General features: G+C 41.2%; 1 protein-coding gene across 1 annotated transcript in view; it reads left to right on the top strand.

Moving 5' to 3' along the window:
- Positions 1 to 21,559, top strand: part of PSMB7 (proteasome 20S subunit beta 7) — a 56,631-nt gene that overhangs the window by 26,124 nt on the left and 8,948 nt on the right. Inside the window, exon 6 of the mRNA XM_069582522.1 lies at positions 1,004 to 1,062. Within this exon, the coding sequence (XP_069438623.1) occupies positions 1,004 to 1,062 (59 nt within the window). The remainder of the gene's footprint in view (positions 1 to 1,003; positions 1,063 to 21,559) is intronic.

The following is a 21,559-nucleotide window of genomic DNA, read 5'->3' on the forward strand; positions in this document are numbered from 1 at the left end:
AATAGATAGTGTTATGCAAAACAAGTTAAAAAGTAATAAATGCCAAAAAAATCTTCTAATTGGAGTAAAAAATTGTGGGCAACTCTATCCTCTCTCCAAAAGTAGAGTATCCTGAAATATTGCCAGAACCCTGTAAAGACAAGATGATGGTTTTCTAAAGATTCTCTGGTTTCTGAACAAAGCAAGTTTAAATTTTCCAGTGGTGCTGAGCTGCCTTTTGCATCCCTTCAAAGGGAGCCCATCCTTATTTGTAATGCCTTTACATCCTGCTTTTGTAGGGAGAAATTTGCTGTCTGTTAATATCTATGCAGCATAACCTTTCAGCCATGTGCTATTGTGATAATAAATTTTTGTTTCTTTGTCTGTCATATTGTCTACTCAGCTGTTACTCTTCAAAGTACAAACTAAAAATAATAGCTCTAAATAAATGCCACATAATAAAGTGTTTTACAGCTGTAGCTGGAATAACCTGGTGGCTGCAACGTGCAGTCCTATTACCGTTGCTGGTGCTGTGGTTTCTTCCCCGTGTGTCAGGGTGACTCTGCCAGGGCCAGCTCATTAAAACAATCTCTTCTTTCTAACTGGTTTGGTATTTAGCGCTATACCCAGCAGCCTGCCAAGGCACAGTTGTGAAACACAAGAGTCACAGCACAGGATATATGAAGTTAAGTGGCATTCACTTTTTTGAACAAATAGAAATTATCCGTAACCTCATTTTCTTGCTTCAGGACTTTACTGTGAATAATTTGCAGTTACTCCTGTGAGTAGGTTAGAAGTGGGGCCAGTTGCAGGTTTACCTGAGATAGTGGTAAGTGAGACCCCAGGCTTTTGAAGAGCAGTGTTTGCCTGATTTTTGTGGCCCTGTCATATTAATGTTTATACTGTGCTTGAATGTGACATTGGGTGTGTTTTGCCATTTTCGCTGCCCCACAGTAAACTTGAGAGGGAGAAGCTGAGAGTTGGTAAATATGCTAAATAAACATGCGTCTTTTCTTTCCTATAGGTTCGGGCTCCTTGGCAGCGATGGCCGTGTTTGAAGATAAATTTAGGCCAGACATGGAGGTGTGTAAGTCCCTACAGTTCTGTTCTCTTTTAGATAATCTTTCTCATATGTTGGACATTTACGAATTGATCACTGATTCCTCCAAAGTTTGAATAGTACTGCTGCTGTTAGTCGGCATGCTCTTTGGCACAGGTACTGTGTTTGCTCGGAAGACTGGTCACTCGGGAAAGCTTCAGTTTGTAGTGGCCCTGCCGTGCCCTCCCTCAGCCTCGGGGAGGCTGCACTGTTGAGTTTTTTCTGCTGGCCTTTGGGCTGTCTGGGCGTCTTCTTGATTTTAAATGTGTGACAGTGTAGGATGTTTTCCTATGCACTATCACGATGTCTCAGAACAACAGGTTTTCTCACTGAGAGTAACTATGTATGTCTGTACATCCTGTCACACACACCTGGCCTGAAAATGGGGGCAGTTTGAAAAACCCCTTAGAGTGTTCTGCATTTGGCAGAGGATACCTACCCCTGTATGTAGGGTCTCTTCTCGGAGCGTGGTGTGTCTCATGTCTCACATCTAAAGAGATCTTTTTATTTTCTTGGGTAATGGGGAGGGTGGTGTCTTCTGAATGACATTCCACCTGTGCCTGCTTAAATGGTAGATGTACCCCCGACTCAGCAGACCCCCCAGATCTCCAGGAACACACCACCGGTCTTTCACTGTCAGTTTTGAGGGAGTGTTCCATGTGCTTGGTTACTTTGTGGTCCCACATTACTCCTCTGCAATGCTTTATCCTCGCTGCTGAGCCAGCTCGCAGCCACGTTACGTTCTGAATGCAACCCTCATTATCTGCCCTTGGTTTTTTGATAGCTGTTAAATTTTTTCATGGAGAATATCAACTTGTTTTCAACAGTTATTGGGCTGTTTTACGAGTGGTTTACCCTGTTTCTTGATGTGTAGGTTTCTGCTGTTCCTGCTTTTGCAGTAGTGTTTTGTGTAGACACCAGAGGGTGTTTCTGGGAATTACTTTTTGCCTTCTTGACAAAACACTGCTTTTTGCCTAATCATCTTTGGAGAAGATTGCATGTTTAAAAAATTTTGTCCTTCTCTAGCTCATTGTCATCAGTGTTGAGTGTTCTTGGAGCTCTCCTCTCAGGTTTGGGCCACATGCCAGCAGAGCGGAGGATGTAGGGCCGTGGATGCTGCCCAGCCAGGACAGGGTCTCCTGCCAGAAGCCACTAACCAAACCCTTGGTGTGTTGAGGAGAGCACACACAAGTGACGTGGCCACTAATGGCTGGTTTTCTTTCTTTCCTTGGATATCTGCAGGAATTAAAGCATGTGATTAAAGATAGAATTCAGCTAGGTATTTTGTTCTAGAAACAATAGTCTTGCTCCAGTCAAGAATAGTAAACCAATCTAGGTATCAACTCTAAATGAGATTAGAATTCCTTTTTCATTTCTCAGTGTGAACATTTATTCCCGTATCAGCATTATTTTCTGTTTGGGGTTCTTAAGTAGAGAGGAAAAATAAGGTATACTCGTTCACTTAAAAAGGAAAAATGATCTCCTAGGCTTCAAACTAAAGGAGAGGAATTCCTAAGTCTCCACAAATCCGTTAGAATTAGTGCAGGTACAGGGAGAAAGACTCTAATGATTTTCATTTAGAAAGTCACCTCGATAATATCAAGCCCTCCTTTAAACCACATTAATCTTTTCAAATGTTCCTGAAAGCTGTGTCTTTTTCCAGTTGATTGGGACTTCCATATGGTAAAGAAAAATGAAAATTGCAGAAAAAGTTGAAAGCATGAAGTATATTAAAAGTGACTTTAACACTCTGCTAAAGTAATTTTATATCATTTATTTAGAGTTTAAAATTGAAGTGATTCAGAGGCCATGAATATAATATTTCTGTGAAGGGAAATGTGAATCATCCCTTCAATAAAGTTTCTGATATTATCAATCTGAAGAGTGTTTCTTAGATCAATTTTATCTGTAGTTCAGACCACTTCTGTATTAGCTGTGAGACTTTGAAACAGGTTGACCAAGTTCCCATTTCATATTGTTAATTAAATTTCCTATTTCAAGTGAGTGGTTTTTATTCTGTGAAGTTTTTGGAACTTGACACAGACCAAAAGTCAACAAAAACCACTTTTATTAAGGAGAAGGTAGTAATGCTTGCTTCTCCAGTGAAGTGAATTTAAAAGTAAATAGAAGGCAGAGACAATAATGTAGTTTACCAATCTAAAAGGATGTTAATAGAAACTGAAATTATTGTGAAGACCAGGCAATTAACTCTGGTCACTCTGCTTTCTTTTGGTGAAGATTAAGTGATCTGGTTTCAGTGGAAGCTGAGACTGCTTACAGAGGTTGAGAGGACCCTGTTTTAGTGACTTTGTTGTGAAAGAGAGCTCAGCCAGGGTGTCATTCCTGGCTCTGTATTTGCATAGAACTCGTGGAAACGTTTGGTTTCAAATTTCCAAACTTTTTTATTTTCCTTCTTTCCAGGGAGGCTTTCTTTCTGTGGCAAGAAGCCCTCCATAACTTTTCTTTCTTGCCTATTTTGAGACTGCAGGATTGGATGACTAAGTCTGCTTATTTCCCTTCAGTAGGGGAAAGGATTCTGGATGTGTCTCAAACAGAAACCCAGGAGAGTGTTTCTGCCTCTCAAGTCTTGCATGGATTGCCAGGACAGTAACTGCAGCTCACTTCACAGAGAATTGCATTGGGAGGGGTCAGTTTTAGGCTATCATAATTACCAGTTGTTTGCCAAACAGTGATTTTTAGGCCAAACTCATGAAACAAACTCTTGGCTTTATTGTTAAATTAGAAAAAGCCCATAGTCTTTTTTTTTTTTTAATTTAAACTACAGACCTGTGCCTTAGACAATGTGGGGTCTAGACTGTAGTATTTATGGACTGGAAGTTCCTCTTTCCTTAACAACTTTTAATATTTTCTCATTGTCTTCAGCTGCACAGTCTTGTACAGTAGCCACCACATGAGTCTGTTGAACACTGGAGGGTAGCTTGTCTGGACTAAGAGGTGCTGCAAGTAGAAGACACATCCCAGATTTCAGAGGCTTGGAACAAAAAATTCTAAAATATATCTTGTTAGTAATATGGTTACATGTTGAAACAATACTATTTTAAATATATTGAGTTAAGTAAAAATACCAGTTTTTTTCACCTATTTTTACTTTTTAAAATGTAGCTACTAGAAAATTTTAAGCTACATATATATGATTCACATATTTTCATTGTACAGGGCTGGTCTTGAACTTGTCATTTGCACATTGCATTTAAGAGTTCTGCCATGTCTGGGTGCCACTTGTACTGTTAACTTCTCTTGAAAATTTTCATTTACATCAGCTCACTGTTCTATAAATTGAGTTATCATTTACACATAAGAAAATGCACAGAGATGAAGTATGCAGTACGATAGATGTTGGCATTTGTAATTACCCAAGTAACCATCAGTCAGATCAAGACAGAGCATTTCCTTCGCTGCAGAAGTGCTCCTTTCCTGTCAGTTCCCTTTCCTCACTTCCCTCCAGCCACTCTAGTTCACCTTTTTAATTTAAATTTATTTTTAAAATACAGTTTATATCCATGAAATCCTGGGTTTGATGTGCTGGTTATTTTTCCCCCCAAGACACATGAAAATGAGTGCATACTATTAATATAAATAAAAAATGTATTCACGTATCACCATCATGAGTAAGCCCAAGGGTATGAATATTAAACTTTAGGAAACAGAGGTCTTCGTTCCTGCTCCACTTCAGCCCTTCTTGCCTGCTTGCTCGTCTTTGAATATAGCGTGGACTTGCTTGTGGATGAATCCTTCTTGCTTCTGGTGTCTGCCAGCCGGGCTCTCACCTGTTTCCTCATTTGTTTGTGTTCCTGGGCTGCGTGGTACACGCCCGTCCCATTGTTGTATGGCTGTTTTCAGGGCCATCTCCCCTACTGATTGAGAAAGGGAGACTCTTGAGGGCAGGGTCATTAAATCATCTCTCTTCTTCAGCTCCTAATGTTCAGTACACGTTTGTAGAGTTGAGACAGGATAACCTGGAGCTAAGGCAAAGTCTGAGTCATCAGAAACCACCTGGAAAACGGAGGGGACTTTTTCTTCTTCCCATCTGGAAAGTGTTGAACGTGTGTGTGTGTGTGTGTGTGTGTAACTAGTATGTGTTGAACGTGTGTGTGTGTGTAACTAGTATGTGTTGAACGTGTGTGTGTAACTAGTATGTGTTGAACGTTGAACGTGTGTGTGTGTGTATGTAACTAGTATATTTTTCAAGTAACACATAGTATTGAGGGTGTGCTGAACGTGTGTGTGTGTGTGTTCTGAGATAACAGAAGAAGATAACTAGTATATTTTTCAAGTAACACATAGTATTGAGGGTGTGCTGAACGTGTGTGTGTGTTTTGAGATGACAGAAGATAACTAGTATATTTTTCAAGTAACACATAGTATTGAGGGTGTGGTGAACGTGTGTGTGTGTGTTTTGAGATAACAGAAGATAACTAGTATATTTTTCAAGTAACACATAGTATTGAGGGTGTGATGAATGTGTGTGTGTGTTTTGAGATAACAGGAGAAGATAACTAGTATATTTTTCAAGTAACACATAGTATTGAGGGCAGAGTCAACAAAGCAAACACCCCGTTAAGTATACAGGTGAGGTGAAGATGGGGCAAAGGGCAGATGCTCATTGGGAAATTACAGGCCAAAAACCAGAACAGTGAAACCCAGCTGAGATTCATAAATGCCTAGAATGGGCCTCTGCTGTTTGATGTAGTCTGAACCAATGACTTTTTGCGGGCAAAAGCCCTGACTTAAGGTTTTAGAGAAACTTCTGGTAACTGTGTGCATTTAAGGCCCATGAAAAACCTTTTAAGATTCTTGTCCAGTCGTGGCCCTGACACTGCCTTTCCTGGTCTTGGGATGCTCGTCGTCTTTTTCTCTCCTTGACGTCAGCCTGGAAGTTCTCTGAGGGCAGGAGCTGTGCTTACTGTTGGCTGTTTCCTCACACAAAGTATGGTAACTGATGTGTAGTAGGTAGTCTGCCAGGATTTGTCGAATGAGTGGGTAAAAAGGCATCAGAAGCAACTTTACTCAGGTGGTCCCAGATTTACCTTCCTTTGAAACAATTTGATAACTTCACCTTTAGTGTTACCAGACTGAGAAAAATGAAGGCATTAAAAAATTATATTACTGCTGGTAAATCTCATGCTTTGTTTTTACCAGCAAAGGTGCTTATTCAGACATTGTAGCTATCTATTAGCAGAGAAGTGGGTCAGTTGTATTAGAGTGTTTTTTTAGGTGATGATGCATTCTGTGGAGCCATTGCCATAGGATTTTTTTTTTTTTTCTGTATTGTTAAGGCTGGCATAAGAACTGAGCCCCTTATCCTGGTTATTATCCACAGGCTGGCTAGACAGGAAATTAGGGATGAACACTGGCCTTCTCAGTCCACTTGCCAGTTAAGTGTAAGGAATTTGATCATTGTACCTGGAAATATGAGGTTGGCTTCTTGTGAATCTGTATCTTGAAAATTGCTAAAATTAAAAATTTTATTTTAGGGTGGGGAAAGAATTAAGGAAATGAATCTGATAACTTAGGTTCATTTTCCTTCCATCCTGTTTCTTTGTAAGAAGGGATGTTTTCATTTGGCCCAGTGAGAAATTTAAACTCTTGAAGATTATAATTCATTAAAATGGGTAGAAGATGAATATTTAGTCTGTCAAGATCAATACTGTCCCCTCTTTGTGCTAATTGTCAGAAAGCGAGCGAGGGCCGCTGAAGGGTAGTGGTGGTGCGGCAGGACCCTCACATCACAGGGAGATGATTCAAAGGCAAACTGTCCTGCACCCTCTGGTATCGACTTGCAAATTAGCATCTGGAATCTAATTAAACAAGCTTAATGAAAGTAGCAGCTGAATGCTGCTGGAAAAGACAATCAGCTTTTTTCCCCCTCTCTGATACATATTCTGTACTATTGAAGTTGGTCACCAAACACATCATGTGAGCACAGTTAAAAAAAATTAGCATTTATTTGAAGAATAGAAACTGTTTTTCATTCTGTTATGCATTTGGCATGCTCCGGCGTCCCATGAGAGCCGTGCCACAGCAGATAGTGCACAATATTTATAAATCCGTGACAGGCAATAATAGCAACTTGAAAAATTCTTTTGCTAGAATCTCAAGTTGAGAGCTGCCAAAAGCTGAGAGGATCAGATCTGCAGTGGCAGCTGCTGTGCCCTACAGTTAGAATTCTAGACTTTGAAGATGCTCAACTTAAAGAAATGAAGACTGCAGGCTTAGCCAATTTTTGCAGGTTTCTAGAGCTCTGGCTCTCTGCCTTTTGAAGATGAGTTGCTGAAGCTTCTACCACTGCCTGAGGCGTGCTAACACCAGCAGGATCTTTTTTTTTTTTTCCTCCAGTCTTAGTGTGTCTTCAGTTTTAAGTAGCACATGCTTAGTCAGTGCCAACTGTGATGGTGCTTTCTCTGGTCGCAATACCGAGGGATAAGCTCTTACCCTGTACCCTTCAGAGGGAGGCTGCGAAGATAGATGGTGACGTATACAAGTGCCACTTCAGCCGTCTGATTTATGGAGTCATATTTCATCACTCAGCAAGCGCTGGCCTCTGGAGAAGCCCTCATGGATTGCTAAAGATGTGAGCTGCTATCGCCCTAAAGGCTTGTGGTTACCTCACAAATGTGATGCCAGACACCTAGCTACGGAGGAAACAGAATTAATCTGTCATCGCAGGCAGCTATAGATCCACTTTAATGAAAGAGTTGATACCAATATGGTATTCTGATAGCAGATTGTAGAAGTAAATGCTTTTTTTGTGTGTTTAAGTCTAATGGTAGAAAGACACCGAAGTTTCAGATTTGTTTGTATTTGGCAGATGGACAGTGATATAAGAGAGCTGCATTATTTTGATTAAAAAAAAAAATCTGTTCAGTTTGACACATAGACTGGCCCCGAAGGGAAACACAGAGCATGAGTTCAGTGTGGTCACGTGGAAGGGGTCACGGGAGCTTAGGAGCTGGAGAATTGGGCTCTGAGTGTTTCCACTGCACTCACCGCATGACTCTGGGCAAGCCACGGCCGGCACACTTCATCCAGACGTTGGGGACCCAGAGACCTGTCTGTGGGTTGCTGTCAGGATTAGGTGTGGTCTGTAAAACACTTCAGATGACGGCTCACACAAAATTGGCTCTAAAATATGGCAGCTGCTTCTGTTTTTTTCTTTTTTCAGTAATTCAGTAGTAGGATACAAACATCACATAGCAACGACTCACATGATTGTTTGTACTCGAGTCAGGCTTGATGATTTACAACATGGTGTAGATAGATTTGATTCTTCTTTTTCATCTGAAAGCTTAAAATCGGAGCCAGGCCTAGCTAGTGGTCGTAACGGCAGTAGAAGAAGCCTCTTTAACACATAACACAGGCTGTGGAAGTGTTCACCTTTTTACTATAGGGAGAAGGTATTGAAAACACAGCAGTCATAATAGCTGATGCTTTTTGAGTGCTTATGCTGTGCCATGCTCTTTCTAACAGCTTTCTCTGCATTGTCTCATTTACTTTTCAGCAGTTGGGTGGGGTCTGTACTTTGTTATCCCTGTTTTGTTGAGAAGAAAAATAGGGTGTTGGGAGGTGAAATATCTCACCTGAAGTCCCACAGCAGGGCAGGACAGTATCATGGTTTGAACCCTGGTCAGTCTGGCCCCGATGCAATCGGTCACCATGCTCTTCTGCCTCTTTGTAGGCCTGTAATTCTTTGACAGCAGAGTGGTGGAGACATCTTATTCTAGGTGAGCAGAGGTGTGGGCCACTCGGGCTATTCCTTTTCTCTGATGAGGTCTTGTGAAGACGGCAGGAAGCCAGATGAGTGTTAGAGGAGCTGTATTAACCTCTTTGGTGAGCCCAGCAAGTGGAAGGACCCCAGGGAAAGAGACAAAGTTAGAAATATAGAGCTATTGGGAAATACAAGTCATTTGGCTATGGAAGGTTTTTTCCTCTTTGACTTTATCAGAATTTATTTTCACCTTTTAATTGTCCTCTCCTGGAAATATCCTGAGATTGTTTTCTCCCCAAAGTTTTCAAGTATTTACAGAGGAGCTGTTTTTCTCTATATAGCTAATGTTCAGATGGCTTAGCCTTCTTCAGATTTAGTAATGAGACCAAAAAGCCTTTGAATATTGGTGAATGGCATTTGTCCATTTGAGGCAAATCACGAGTAGCTTGAACCAAAAATATAAAAAATAAGCAAGACTATCATATTTGAATAATGAGGTGTTCTTTTTACCCCAACTGCCAAAACTTTTTAATCTTCGTCAACAATTGTTCTGTCCTCCGTCTTATTTAGGTTGCATCTGTGCGACTCTGAGCTCAGGAGCTCTGACAAGCGGCATATGAATTCTGTATTCATTAGTGATCTTGATCCAAATGCCTCTGTCCCTGCCACGGGGGCTCAGGTGTGGAAGCTGCTGGCTAATCCCACCAGCTGACAGTCAGAGGTTTAATGACTCCATAGGAAGGTGACCACTCACTGGGAGGTTTGCTGGCGGAACCCACACAGCAGACAATGGAGATCAAGGAAGACGATCAGTGTTTAGCTGAAGCACCTTCCTGTGTGACTTGAACCCTGCTAGCATCAAACGGAGTTTTAAGTAAATGCAGAATTTTTAAAAAATACACTGACCCTTGATAGCTATCATAAACAATGATTTTGGGGGAAGGGGTCTGTATTGATATTGATGGTGTTTAAGACTGTTTTGCTTTTAGCAGTTTAATAGATGTCAGCTTGATAAGCTGTACTTGACTCACTTTTCCAGGTTTTTAGATTTTAAGTTTTTGTTTGGTTACTACAATATCTGTTTAGGTGTTTTCTGTATCTGGGGGGGGGGAAAAATACTTAAAGCCAGAATTCTTTCTTACAAGATGTTCCTAAGAATCTATGCTGACATTTTTGTCTCTTGTGACCTCTGTCTGTAAAAAGAAATTACTGTCAGAATGTGAGTTATTTGATTGATGGGTGACTTGTCACTAGAGTTTTGACTTTTTGTTTTTAGGTTCTCTAAACATGTTGGATGCCTTATTATTTTAATAAGCTTAATTGAGATAATATTTACATGCATACAATTCACCTACCATAAGTGTACAATTTAGTGGTGTTTATGTTCACAGAGTTGTACAGCTATCAGCATAATCAATTTTAGAACAATTTCATCACCCTCAAAAGAAATGCCGTATTCATTAGCAGCCACTCCCCATTTCCCTTCAGCCTTCCCAGCCCTAGGAACAGCTAACCTACTGTCTGTCTCTACAGACATGCATATTCCGGACATTTTCTATGATAGGAATCATTCAGTATGTCTTGTGACTGGCTTCTTTAACTTAAAGTATTTTTGTAGTATTTCATCTTTGTAGCATGGCTTGATACTTCATTCTTTATTGTGGTTGAATAGTATTCCATTATATGGATATATCACATTTTATTTACCCATTCATTAGTTAATGGATATTTGGATTGTTTTCACTTTCTGGCCATTAAGAATAGTGCTGGTATGAACATTTGTGTTCAAGTTCTTGTGTAGACATATATTGTCATTTCTCTTGGCTGTATGCCTAAGAGTAGAATTGCTGAGTCATGTGGTAACTCTCTGTGTTTAACCTTTTGAGCCAGACTGGTTTACAGTGTGGCTGGGTTAGCAGTGTGTAAAGATTTTAGTTTCTGGACATCCTTGCCAACATTTATTATTTGGCTTTGTGATTACAGCCATCCCGGTGGGTGTGAGTTGGTGTCTCATTGTTTTGATGGATTCCTTATTGGTTAACAACTAATGCGGCTATGGAAATGTTGACATGTAACTATTGAAACACTTGACACACTTCTTTATGCGCTGGATTTGGCCAGTTTTCGGATGGTTGTATATTTGTTTAACTATTGAAAGTTCCGTTTTAGAGGCTTTCTTTCCCTGAGACTGTTTCTGTCATTTGCTTTTGGTCATAATTCCTGCTTATTGGCTTTCCTTAAGACCTGAAGCATTAGACATAGTAAATTGTGTCTTTGTTGTTAGATCAAAAATATATTAATTTTCCCCAGTAGTTTTCTCATTGTATTTAATGTGAAAGAAAAAAAGTTTTAAGAGATGTTACAACCTGAAGATACAGTCCCTGGGGCCCTGTATAGAATTATTTGTAGTAGAGTTAAGGACTTAATTTTAGAAATGAATAGATTTAAAGTTAGCCTTACGGTTCAGTGAGTGATTTGGAGAATTACTGTTCAAACCTTTGGAATAAATAATGAGGAGGCACTGTTGATGGTTTAAGCGTCTCACCAGAATCAGGTATTTTGAGTTGATCCCTTTCTGAAAAGTGAGTTTGTTTTCCTGAATTTGAGCCCACTGGTGGGCCAGCTTTGGAGAGGCAAAAGAGGGCTCCTTGAGCTGAGGCTACTCCTCGAGTCTTCTTGCTCACATTTGCGTTCTGTGCTGTTTTGGAAGGCACGTGGGGATTTTCTTGGGTCTTTCACATGATGATTCAAGAGCAGGGCTTTGCTTCTCACCGTGCGAGAGTTTGGGAGAAGGGAGTGGCAACCCATGCAGTATTCTTGCCTGGAGAATTCCATGGACAGAGGAATCTGGCAGGCTAGTCCATGGGGTCACAAAACAGTCGGACACGACTGAGCGACTTCCATACGCGCACACATGCAGAGTGTTGCTGGTGCATATGGCTTCTCTCCCTTTGATTCTCTAGGATTCCCAGTCTCCTTGATTTAGAAATTGCCACTTGGCTGTGAGTCCTGCTTAATAAAGCATCAGTAAAGTCTAAAATTCTTTCAGTCCTTTCAGTTTAATCTCTTTCTTAAAATAATATATAGATTCATAAAATTCTTGAAATGAGAATAGGATGCAGTAAAACAGAAAATTAGAGAAATGGCCACTTGGGGCCAGGCCTTGGGAATTCAAGAATCAACAAGTCTTAGGGAAGTGACTCTGTGTAAAATTTGAAGGTCTCCATTTCTAATTCTTTGAAGAGTAATGAAAACACTGCATATAGTGTACTTCCATAGTTAGTGACTTTCAGAATTCATTGTTGATTTTTCCACCAAAAATATTTCTGTGTAAAAATTTTTCCATGTCTTCTGCTCTGCTGTATATACACTGAATTTCACTTTCTTAAATAATCAATAATATGTAATCAATCAGCAGGTGCTAATTGGGTACCAGCTGAATGCATACACTTGGTGGTATAATCCAGAGGTTGTATTGAAAGAGGCCGTTCTGTATGGTGGTGGGAATTCTTTAAACAGCTATTGGCAAAGTAGATTGAAAACAAGGGATTAGTTTACTTGGTAGTAGATCGGTAATTATTTATGATGCGTTTCTTTGGAGCAGGTGTTCCATTTGAGATGTTTTCACTTTACATATTTCCTGTAACTGTGAAAGGTGGGGGAAAATATACTATATAGGAGAAATATTTCACAAAGTGTTGCTTGCTACACCTGTGGCAAAGATCCAGCAGACAGAATGTAATTTCTTTGTGACCAGTCTCTTGAATCAGATAGGCAAGAACTAAGGGAATGTTGAATAGAAATTAATGTTTGGTGACTTTCAACTACACAGGTGGAATGAAAAGGAAGATGTTATTGCTTGTATATTTGGTATCATGGTATCAAAGAGAAACTTGACTTCTTTATCCATCTCTTTATCAAATTGAATTGCCTTTGCTGACTTGGGTCTCAGGGATACTTTATGTGGGTTGTCTCTTTCTGTTACTTAAACCAAGCCAGGATTTGGAATGTCACAGCTCCTTGGGAAAAGACATAAAAGAAGTTCTTTTATTTTTTACTGATTTCATTCCATTCTGGAAATCTTACTTTGTAAAAATTTTGAATCATAAAGGAGAAGTGAACGCACACCTTCCACTTCTCCTGGTTGTATTTCACTGTCAGAAGTGAAGCTCTGTGACACAAATCCAAGAGGTCATCTGTGGTGGAGGCTTACAAGCCTTTGAACAATGGATTTCTACTTTTCTTGTGTACAGGTTAGAGAAATATAAGAAATGAAATATAGGACTGAGTGTTACTAGATGGTAGCTTAGAATCTTATAAGTTTTGCCTTGGCAGGTAATTTGGCATAAATTGTTAATGTAAATCTGGGTTAGTGGTGAAGACGTTATTTTAGTAAAAAAGATAAACTGCTGATTAATTCAGCATAGAACTCAATTACAAATTGAAAGTGTCTCTGCGGGACTCCTGGACCCTAAAGACAGCAGATGTTGAATTGATACTCCAGCATATTTCACGGTGGTATGAAATATTAACATGGTTTATTATACTTGTGTGGTGTGCGGTACCAGACAGGGGGAGGTGGTGGGCATGTGGGCGTGCAAAGCAGCCACACATTACACGGTCATTAATGTACACTGAAGTGTGATTAAGAATTTGGGGGAAGTTTCATCTTCTTGCTTTTAAAAAATCAAATAGCTCTGTGGAAAAATTAAGTTTAAAATAACATTTGGAGCTAAATATTTAAATGTGGTACCGATGTGTGTTTACATTGTACACATAAATGAACACAAAAATGGTGTACTTACTGACACAGGATATTTAAATGTTAAATGGGACCACTACCTACAAGAGTAAGGGAACTTGAGGGCCTGAGCTGTATTTTAATGAGTTAATTGTAAGCTTTCATGGGCTGGAAAGTTTTCATGGGCTGCTGTACTGGTTTTACCTTCTGATCTAAAACATATGGTAATTTTAAAATGCCCCTATAATTTGCACAGGCAGAGTTTCATTTCTAGCCAAAAAAGAAAAAAGCTTTATGGTTTTCGTATATCTGCATCAACTTAAGGGGGGAAAAGTCAGCAAATTTTATGTATCGGAAGATCTGAATAAATGGAACTGCCAATATTTGAAGGGATTGGCAGTTCTTAAGAGGCATGAGAAAGTTGGCTTACATGAGATATTTCAAAGCCATTACTACTCCTATGACAGTTATTTTTCTTGCATCACAGCCTAGATCAAGTCTAGATTTTGCTAGCTGAAGTAAAGACAGTTCCAAAAATAGCCAAATGATTACGCTAAGAACAAATGTACCTTGGATACCTCTGCTATTATGAAGGCTTTTTTTTTTTTAAGTGCTTTCTCAAAAACTTCTCAAACACATAAAAGTTGGCAAAGGCAGAAGAGGAGTGGGCAAAGAAACCAGAAGTTTCTTGGTACCTACACCACCAGCACATCTGTGTCCCCATTAGAGTTGCCGTTAGGCTTCTGTAAACTCTTGAGGGTGATGGTCATTCTGAGATGTGAAGGGTGGACTTGAGTTGCCTTCATCTGAGTCTTACTTCTCTCCAACCAGGCGCCAAGTTCTGTGCCTGCTTCTGAGGCAGAGTCCCTCTCTTAGAGACATTTGCAGCCTGCTGGGGTGAACAGGCCCACAAACAGTACTGAAAGTACAAGAATGGTGCTTATAAGGGGAGCATAGGATTGATGCAGAAGAGGGATTGGTGAGGTCTGTCTCGGGGCCTTTAAGGTGGCCTCAAAGAGCATGTGTTTCCTCACTTGAAATTGTTTTTGTCTTGGGGATTAGGGAAGGGGTGGGGTGGGGAGTCTGAAGAGGAGAGGAAGCTATTCCAGGAGAGGGCCATCACCATGTACAGAGGTGTGCGGACTCCTGCTCTAACTTTCTCTCGGTGGTGTAACCCTGGAAGTTTAGGCAGCTGAACATGTTTGGAAATAGGAAAACAAAACTCCAGACAGTGTCTCAAGTTGTCTGAGCGGTCATTTCCCGAGTCAGTGTGGCCTTCTAATTAGCATCCGTTTTTCAGTGTGGGAGAGGGCTGAGCTTAAGCAGCCCTGTCCCTGCGTGTGAATATTTAGTTTAGAAAGCTGCCACGTTCCATTAGGGGTGGCTGTGTTTCGGCAGTGGGTGCAGGAGCTGTGTAGACTTTTCAAATGTCCTTTGAGATTTACGTTGCAGTGTAATTGGGAGATGCTGGTACTTAGTGTGTTGTGCATGGCAGAATGTGAGATTACCTGCTGTAATGAGACCCCAGCAGCATACCTCAGGAAGGTAGTTAAAGTTTTAACCTTAGCAGATAATGTTACTTGTGGGTTTCTGTGAGGTAATTTATACCACTCTCCCCTAACCCTGAAATTGTGCAGAAACAAAAAATTTTAAAAATACGAAATTGTGCTAAATAGATATTTTAAAATTCCACCTAGTAGTCCAGGTTTTTGAATTTATTTGCAATGAACATTGTTTTCTGTAGACCACAATCACACTCACAGTTGTTGTCACCCTGCCATAAATGTTGGAATGTAGTTTTTTCCTAAAAATCAGAACTGTGGTGATACTGGAATGCTGAAAAGACTTAAGGAATCATTAACTTTGATTCCTTGACAAATAGGTTGGTGTCTCTTAATGAAGATAAATTAAATTAGAGAGACAGGAGGAAGAATAGGGCGTGATGGCAAGTGTGTGTGTGAACTTTGAAGAGTTCTAGGTTTAAGGTTGTTTTTTGCCTCTTCTGTAACCCCTGTGCCCCCAGTTTGTAAAAGATAAAACTCATTTGTAAAACGGGCTTAAGTCAGCACCTGACGGGATTATTAGGATCATATTTGTAAATTACAGTCAGGCTTAACAAAAGTTTGCTCTCTCATCCTCTGTCCCAGAATGTTAAAAGAAAATTAAAGTGCCTTTTCTCAGTCTGTTTTAGTTAAGATTGAGGTATAATTGACATGCCTACTCTGTTTTTATTTTAAAGAATTTTTTTAAATGTGGACCATTTTAAAGTCTTCATTGAATTTGTTACAGTATTGCTTCTGTTTTATGTTTTTTGTTTCTTTTTGACCATGAGGCATGTGGGATCTTAGTTCTTTGACCAGGGATCAAACTTGCACCCCTGTGTTGGAGGGTGAGGTCTTAACCACTAGACCACCAGGGAAGTCCCTGTTTTAATTAAGATTTACAGTCAACAAGTGGCCTCATGGGAAAATGAACTTAAATGGTTATCTTTTTAAATTGACATACAAGGTGGTTTAAAGAGCAGTTTGACTCATTCTGTTTGCTGAGAAGTTTTTATACGTGTATTTTAGGGAGATATCAACCTTTAAATGTAGTGCTGGATGCAGTGAATTTGATAGGCTTTTGCTTTAGAATTTGATGAATGTATGAATTTTTTAGAAAAACTCATCAGGATGTTCTTAACAAGCCAGATGAATAATGGAATGATAGAGTAGCATTATTTAAGCAATATGTTTGCAACTTTGAAGAATTTCAGAGGTAAAGTACTTTAAAAAGATAAACCCATGAGTGAGTAATCAGTTATATCTAAGGAAGAAACGAGCATCATTGCTGTTTTTGGATGCTAGTTCTTGGAGGTTCTACTGTCTTGAGTCAAAAATCCATGAGCTCTGAAGTCAGACAAAACTATGTTGAATCTCAGACCTTCCAGTTGTTGGCTGTATGTTTTTGGGTTCGTCATTTTCCTTCCCTGAGCCTCGGTTTCCTGGATTTGTAAAATGGCGAAAGGGTAGTACATATCTTAAAGGGTTATTTGGAAGAATAAGTGGAAGAACGTACTTGGCACAGTGCCTGCAAATAGTGAATGTAAAGTTCTCCTTTTAGAATAGAATTTCTAGTGGCATATAACAAGTGAAAATGTGCTGTTTAGTACACTTTTTATTGACATGGCAGTAAGTCTGTGTGGAAGATGCGCATGTGAGCAGTCTTATGGTATCATTTTGAATTTCATTTGTGGTATAATTGCTTCTTTCATAATTGATTTGCTTTGAACTAGAAGTTATAAAAGTACTATTACTGAGTTATTTTTGGTACTAAGTTATTTTTGGTTGCCCACTGCATTGGTAGTTCTGAAAGGGTTAGGGTTAAGCTTTTGATAACCGCTCGTGTGTATTAAGAGAGAGGGGTAGAATCAAACCAAGTTAGCTATCATCATGGGTTTCCTGCATACCAGACACCGTGCTCTCAGCTTCTGTGCATGGAGTCTTTGAATCCTCACAGCCACTCTGCTGCTGGTGGTTTTAGGCCTCTTTTGCAGATGAGGAAATTGGGACTTTAAAAGTGTTGAGTGACTTTATGTAGCTTGTAAGTAAGAAGACTAGATTCGTAGCTGAATCTCCTGAATCTTCATTCTCAAATTCTTTGCTTCTGCCTTGTCCCTCCCCCTCCTCCCATCTCCCATCACCATGATCAATATAGCAGATATATGCAGTGGCTCCAGAAGTTTCCTTATGCCCTTTTGGAAGGCTTCCCTACCTCAAGATCCATAAGTAACTGCAGACTGTGTGTGCCTGGGGTCCCAGGAAAAGGTGATGGGCAGGGGCCTTGATCGGACTCACCTGCCCTGTCTGCTCTCTGCCTGTCCGTTTCTGCTTCTTCAGAGCTGTTCCTCGAACATAGCCAAACCCTTGTGACCATACATCTCCCTTAGAGCTTCCTTCTTTACAGTCTTTCTGCTGTTGCCCCCATTGTCAACCAATCCCTTCTACTCTTTCTACTACATTCCAGGGGCCAGACAGGAGCCCCTACCACCAAGATCCACTGGAGAAGGAAATGGCAACCCACTCCAGTATTCATGCCTGGAAACTCCCATGGACCGAGGAGCCTTGTAGGCTACAGTCCATGGGATCGAAAAGAGTTGGACACGACTGAGCGACTTCACTTCAGTACCACCAGTGAAGTGGCATTTACAGGTTGGTTCCAGCCCAGGCCATTTTTTTCCAGAACAACCTCAGTATACTTTCACTGGCTCTGGCTTTATCTTGTCCCTTTATGGTGACACCCTTTAGAATTCCTGCCACAGGATATGTAATTAACTTAACCATTGTCTCTCATCAACCCATCAGAAAAATAGCTGCCAGGAAGTTACAGAGGCCTTTCTGTGAAGACTGAGTTTGTTTAGAGTTTGGTCAGTGTCCATAACTGATGCTGAAAGTCCAGGCGGCACTCTCTGCTTCTCCCTCTCCTGTGCTCCTTCTTCCTCCCCTTCATCTGCCTCCCACTTCTGCTGTTGGTCCTCCCTGGTGTCTGCTCAGGCCCCCCAATCACTTGCTTTCCTGTTGCCTGCCTTTGGCCTCTCCTCCCCCACTGCTTCCAGGCTGCAGTTTCAAAAAGCACAAATCTAACTACATCATTTGCCAGCTTCAAAGTTTCCTCGTCTTCCCACTAGAATGAAGGGTCAGCTCTCTCTGTGGCCCGTGAGGCTCTCTGGGATTCAGCCACGTGGAATTAGCTACCTGCCTACACCTGTGTCCTTCCCATTTTCATGGCTTTACTCCTGCCATCACTTCTGCACCTCAGCTTGGCTGCCATTTACATGAGTGTCAAGCCTCAACCCAGTCTTTATCACCTGCGCCCTGTGAGACCTCTGTACCCTTCTCATAGTTCCATTGTCAGCCTTGTCTCTTAAAAACTCTTCATGTTGTGCTTGTTTCCTCTCTGGACTCTATAGTCTTCGTGGGCAGGGTCTTATCTGTTCAGGCCTTATACCCAGTGTTTGGCACACTGTCCCTGGACTGTATTAGTATCAGAGCAGAGCATTAGTAAATGTGTGCTGAACGAAGCTAACCTGTACCTTTCTTTGAGGGGTTTTGCATCATTTGAAATCTGCTTCCTTTGTGGTCATCTTTAAATGCCCTCAACAAGAGTGCCCTGAGCTTGCTTGGACCTCCTCCTAGTCCTTCCTAATCCCTGTGAGGCTGTAGAAGCAGCATCTGGGAGTGTAACAGTGCCCATAGCCGTCCCACGCACTTTGCATTCTGCACTGGTTTCCCACCCTCCAGACTTTGGAGGTACATAGGCTCGATGTGAACATGGCTCCTTTGTACCTTTGTTGAGACCCAAGGAACAAACCCACTCCGTTCCCCGCCTCCCCTCTGTTCTGGTGATAGCCCTTGCAGTATCTGCAGGAATTTATTGGCAGAGTTATCACTGACCGCATTGTTTTACGGAGAGAGAGAGAAGTATTACTAAGATCTTAATACTACCTGGGGCAACTTGGTTTTCATTTGAAGGACTGTTGAACATATTTCTCACTCTTTCTTTAAACCTAGTCTTCCCCCCACCCCTCTGATTATATTTGATTCAGTGCAGCCTTGGAAATATATATTTGTATACACACATGCTGTGAATGCTGATTTCCTCTCCTTGTGGAAAGCAGTATGTTCCCATCTCTCTTGGTCCTTTTCCCTCTGGAAGCCTAGGTGTTTTTCCTTCCATTCGCTTGTCTCAGAATCCAGCAGAGCCTCTTGCCCACCATCTTTTTTCCTGTGGTGGGGTAGGAAGACATAGGCTTTGGTGATGCCAGACACTAACTTGGCATGGATCCCTGAATCCCACTTATGCAGAGCTGTGTGCCTTCAGCGGCCATCCAGGTGGCTCAGTAGCAAAGAATCTACCTGCAGTGCAGGAGAGGCAGGAGACGTGGGCTGATCCCTGGATTGGTAAGATCCCCTAGAGAAGGCAATGGCAACCCACTCGGCATTCTTGCCTGGAGAAATCCCATGGACAGAAGAGTCTGCTGGGCTGTAGTCCATGGGGTCTAAGAGAGTTGGACACAACTAAGCATGCATGTGTGCTTTGAATGCACCATTTACCCTTCCTTGTGCCTCCATTTCATCTGCAGTACAGGTGGAAATGATGAGGATTAAATAAGGTAACATAAAAGTTTGGCTAAGACCCAGGGATATGGTGGGTGCCCATGTTAGTTCTCTTACAACCTCGTCTTTTTCCTTATGCCCTTGAAGTTGGCACCAATTCTGTTTCTAAAGTCTGTGTGTCAGGGCATTCCCGTCCGTTTATTCCTCCCAGCAGCCCTTGGGCAGAGGCATTGTCCCTATTCTTCCGACGGCCCTTGTGGCTCAGAGAGAGTTGAGCACTGTCTTCATTAGTAACCCAGTTCTCCCAGGCTTCTCTCGTCTTTTTTTGGCCCATTGTAGTTGTGCAGCCTTGCACATCTCTCCTAGCCTGAGCCCTGCTCAGCCTTCTGCGCCATTCAGTGATCTGGGACAGACCAAGTTGGCAGGGACTTGGCTGGCAGTTCCTTGAATATGAACTCCCCTTCCCATCTCAGACAAAATCCTTTTTAATCACTCGTGAATCCCCAGCAGGCTTGCCCTTCATTATTTGCGTCACACAGTTCTTGGATGCCACAAGGAAAGAAATGGCAGCACCATCTAGACCTTAAAGACACGGTGACTAAATTAGTCCCCACTCTGGGCACCCTCAGCACCAGCTGCAACTCACTTACACCAGACAGTTCAGATGTTTACACAGGCAGACCATGTTTACCCAAACAGCTCAAGCTGAAAACAAAAACTCAGACATTTTTGCTTTTATCACACAGTCCAGTCTGAAAAAAAACTAACCTTTTCCACTATAAAGTATGTGGCTATACAGGGGGATACATCAGGCCTGTTAGAGGTACGGGAAGCATACTGCTTTTGGGGGACCGGTTTTAAACACTTTTTTGAGCTCTTTAAATTTTATTCAACCGTCAGCCATGAATGACTCCTTCAGGCCACATCAGTGGCATAGTCAGAACCTCAGCTTCTCAGTAGGCCACTGCAGAATATCCTGCCCAAACCTCTTCCTCTTTGACTGTCTTTGAATGCTCTTGCTCCCTGGTCCCAGTTTGGACTTACGCAGTTAGGGAATTCCCCCATTTTGTATTGATTTTTTTTTTTTTTGATCTTTGTTTCATAATCAATTTCATGTTTTAGTTTTGGCAGAGCTGTGAATGCATTTGAAGTCAGTGTTTCATTTTTTAATTTGTTGATATTCACACCAAGCGTTGTGCTAGCTTCTGGGATTGAAACGGCATGATTTTGGTCCTCTTTAGAGTCCAGACTCTTGTCACACCCAGAGTTTTATCTGTTCTGCTGTGATCATCAGAGAAATAGCATTTTTTTACTGTTTCAAGTCAAAGCGACAAAAGATTATGGAGATTTTCCAAAATGGAGTTTGGACTGCTTCAGTTCTTACTGAGTAAAATCGTTAGTTTTTAGTAAAGGAGCAAACTGTTATGAACTAAATGGTCCTTGTAGATTTAATGGCAAATAGGAAAACTGATGAAAATTGTGGGAGAGTTCAGCTGTGATGCCACCCACATCCTTGTTCCCCTCAGGCAAAGGCAGGAGAGCCGCTGCCCCCGGCTCTTGGTGTGACAGGGGCACAGAAAGCAAGGGGCGCCTCTGAAATGCCCTGGAAAACAAGAGCGCCAGGGAGTGCCATTTGTTATGAAAAAAGCTGAGTGTTTCTCTTTTCTTCAGCCTGCTTAACACTTGCACCTCAGCCACATAAATGGAATGTATTTTCCAGGAAATAAGCAGTTTTGTTTTAACTTCTTTAAAAATTTTAGTTACAAATCTGTTGTTTCAAATGACTTGCCATATATGTGTGTTTTCAGATTCTGCAGCTGTATATAAAATAGTAGGTTGGGTTTTTAGTCAGATGCATATTTAGTACCTTGCCTGCCCCACCATAAAGCACTGTTCATAATGCACAGCAGTAGCATGCC

The sequence above is a fragment of the Ovis canadensis genome, chromosome 3 (assembly GCF_042477335.2).
Source record: "Ovis canadensis isolate MfBH-ARS-UI-01 breed Bighorn chromosome 3, ARS-UI_OviCan_v2, whole genome shotgun sequence".
In the NCBI taxonomy this organism is placed as follows: domain Eukaryota; kingdom Metazoa; phylum Chordata; class Mammalia; order Artiodactyla; family Bovidae; genus Ovis; species Ovis canadensis.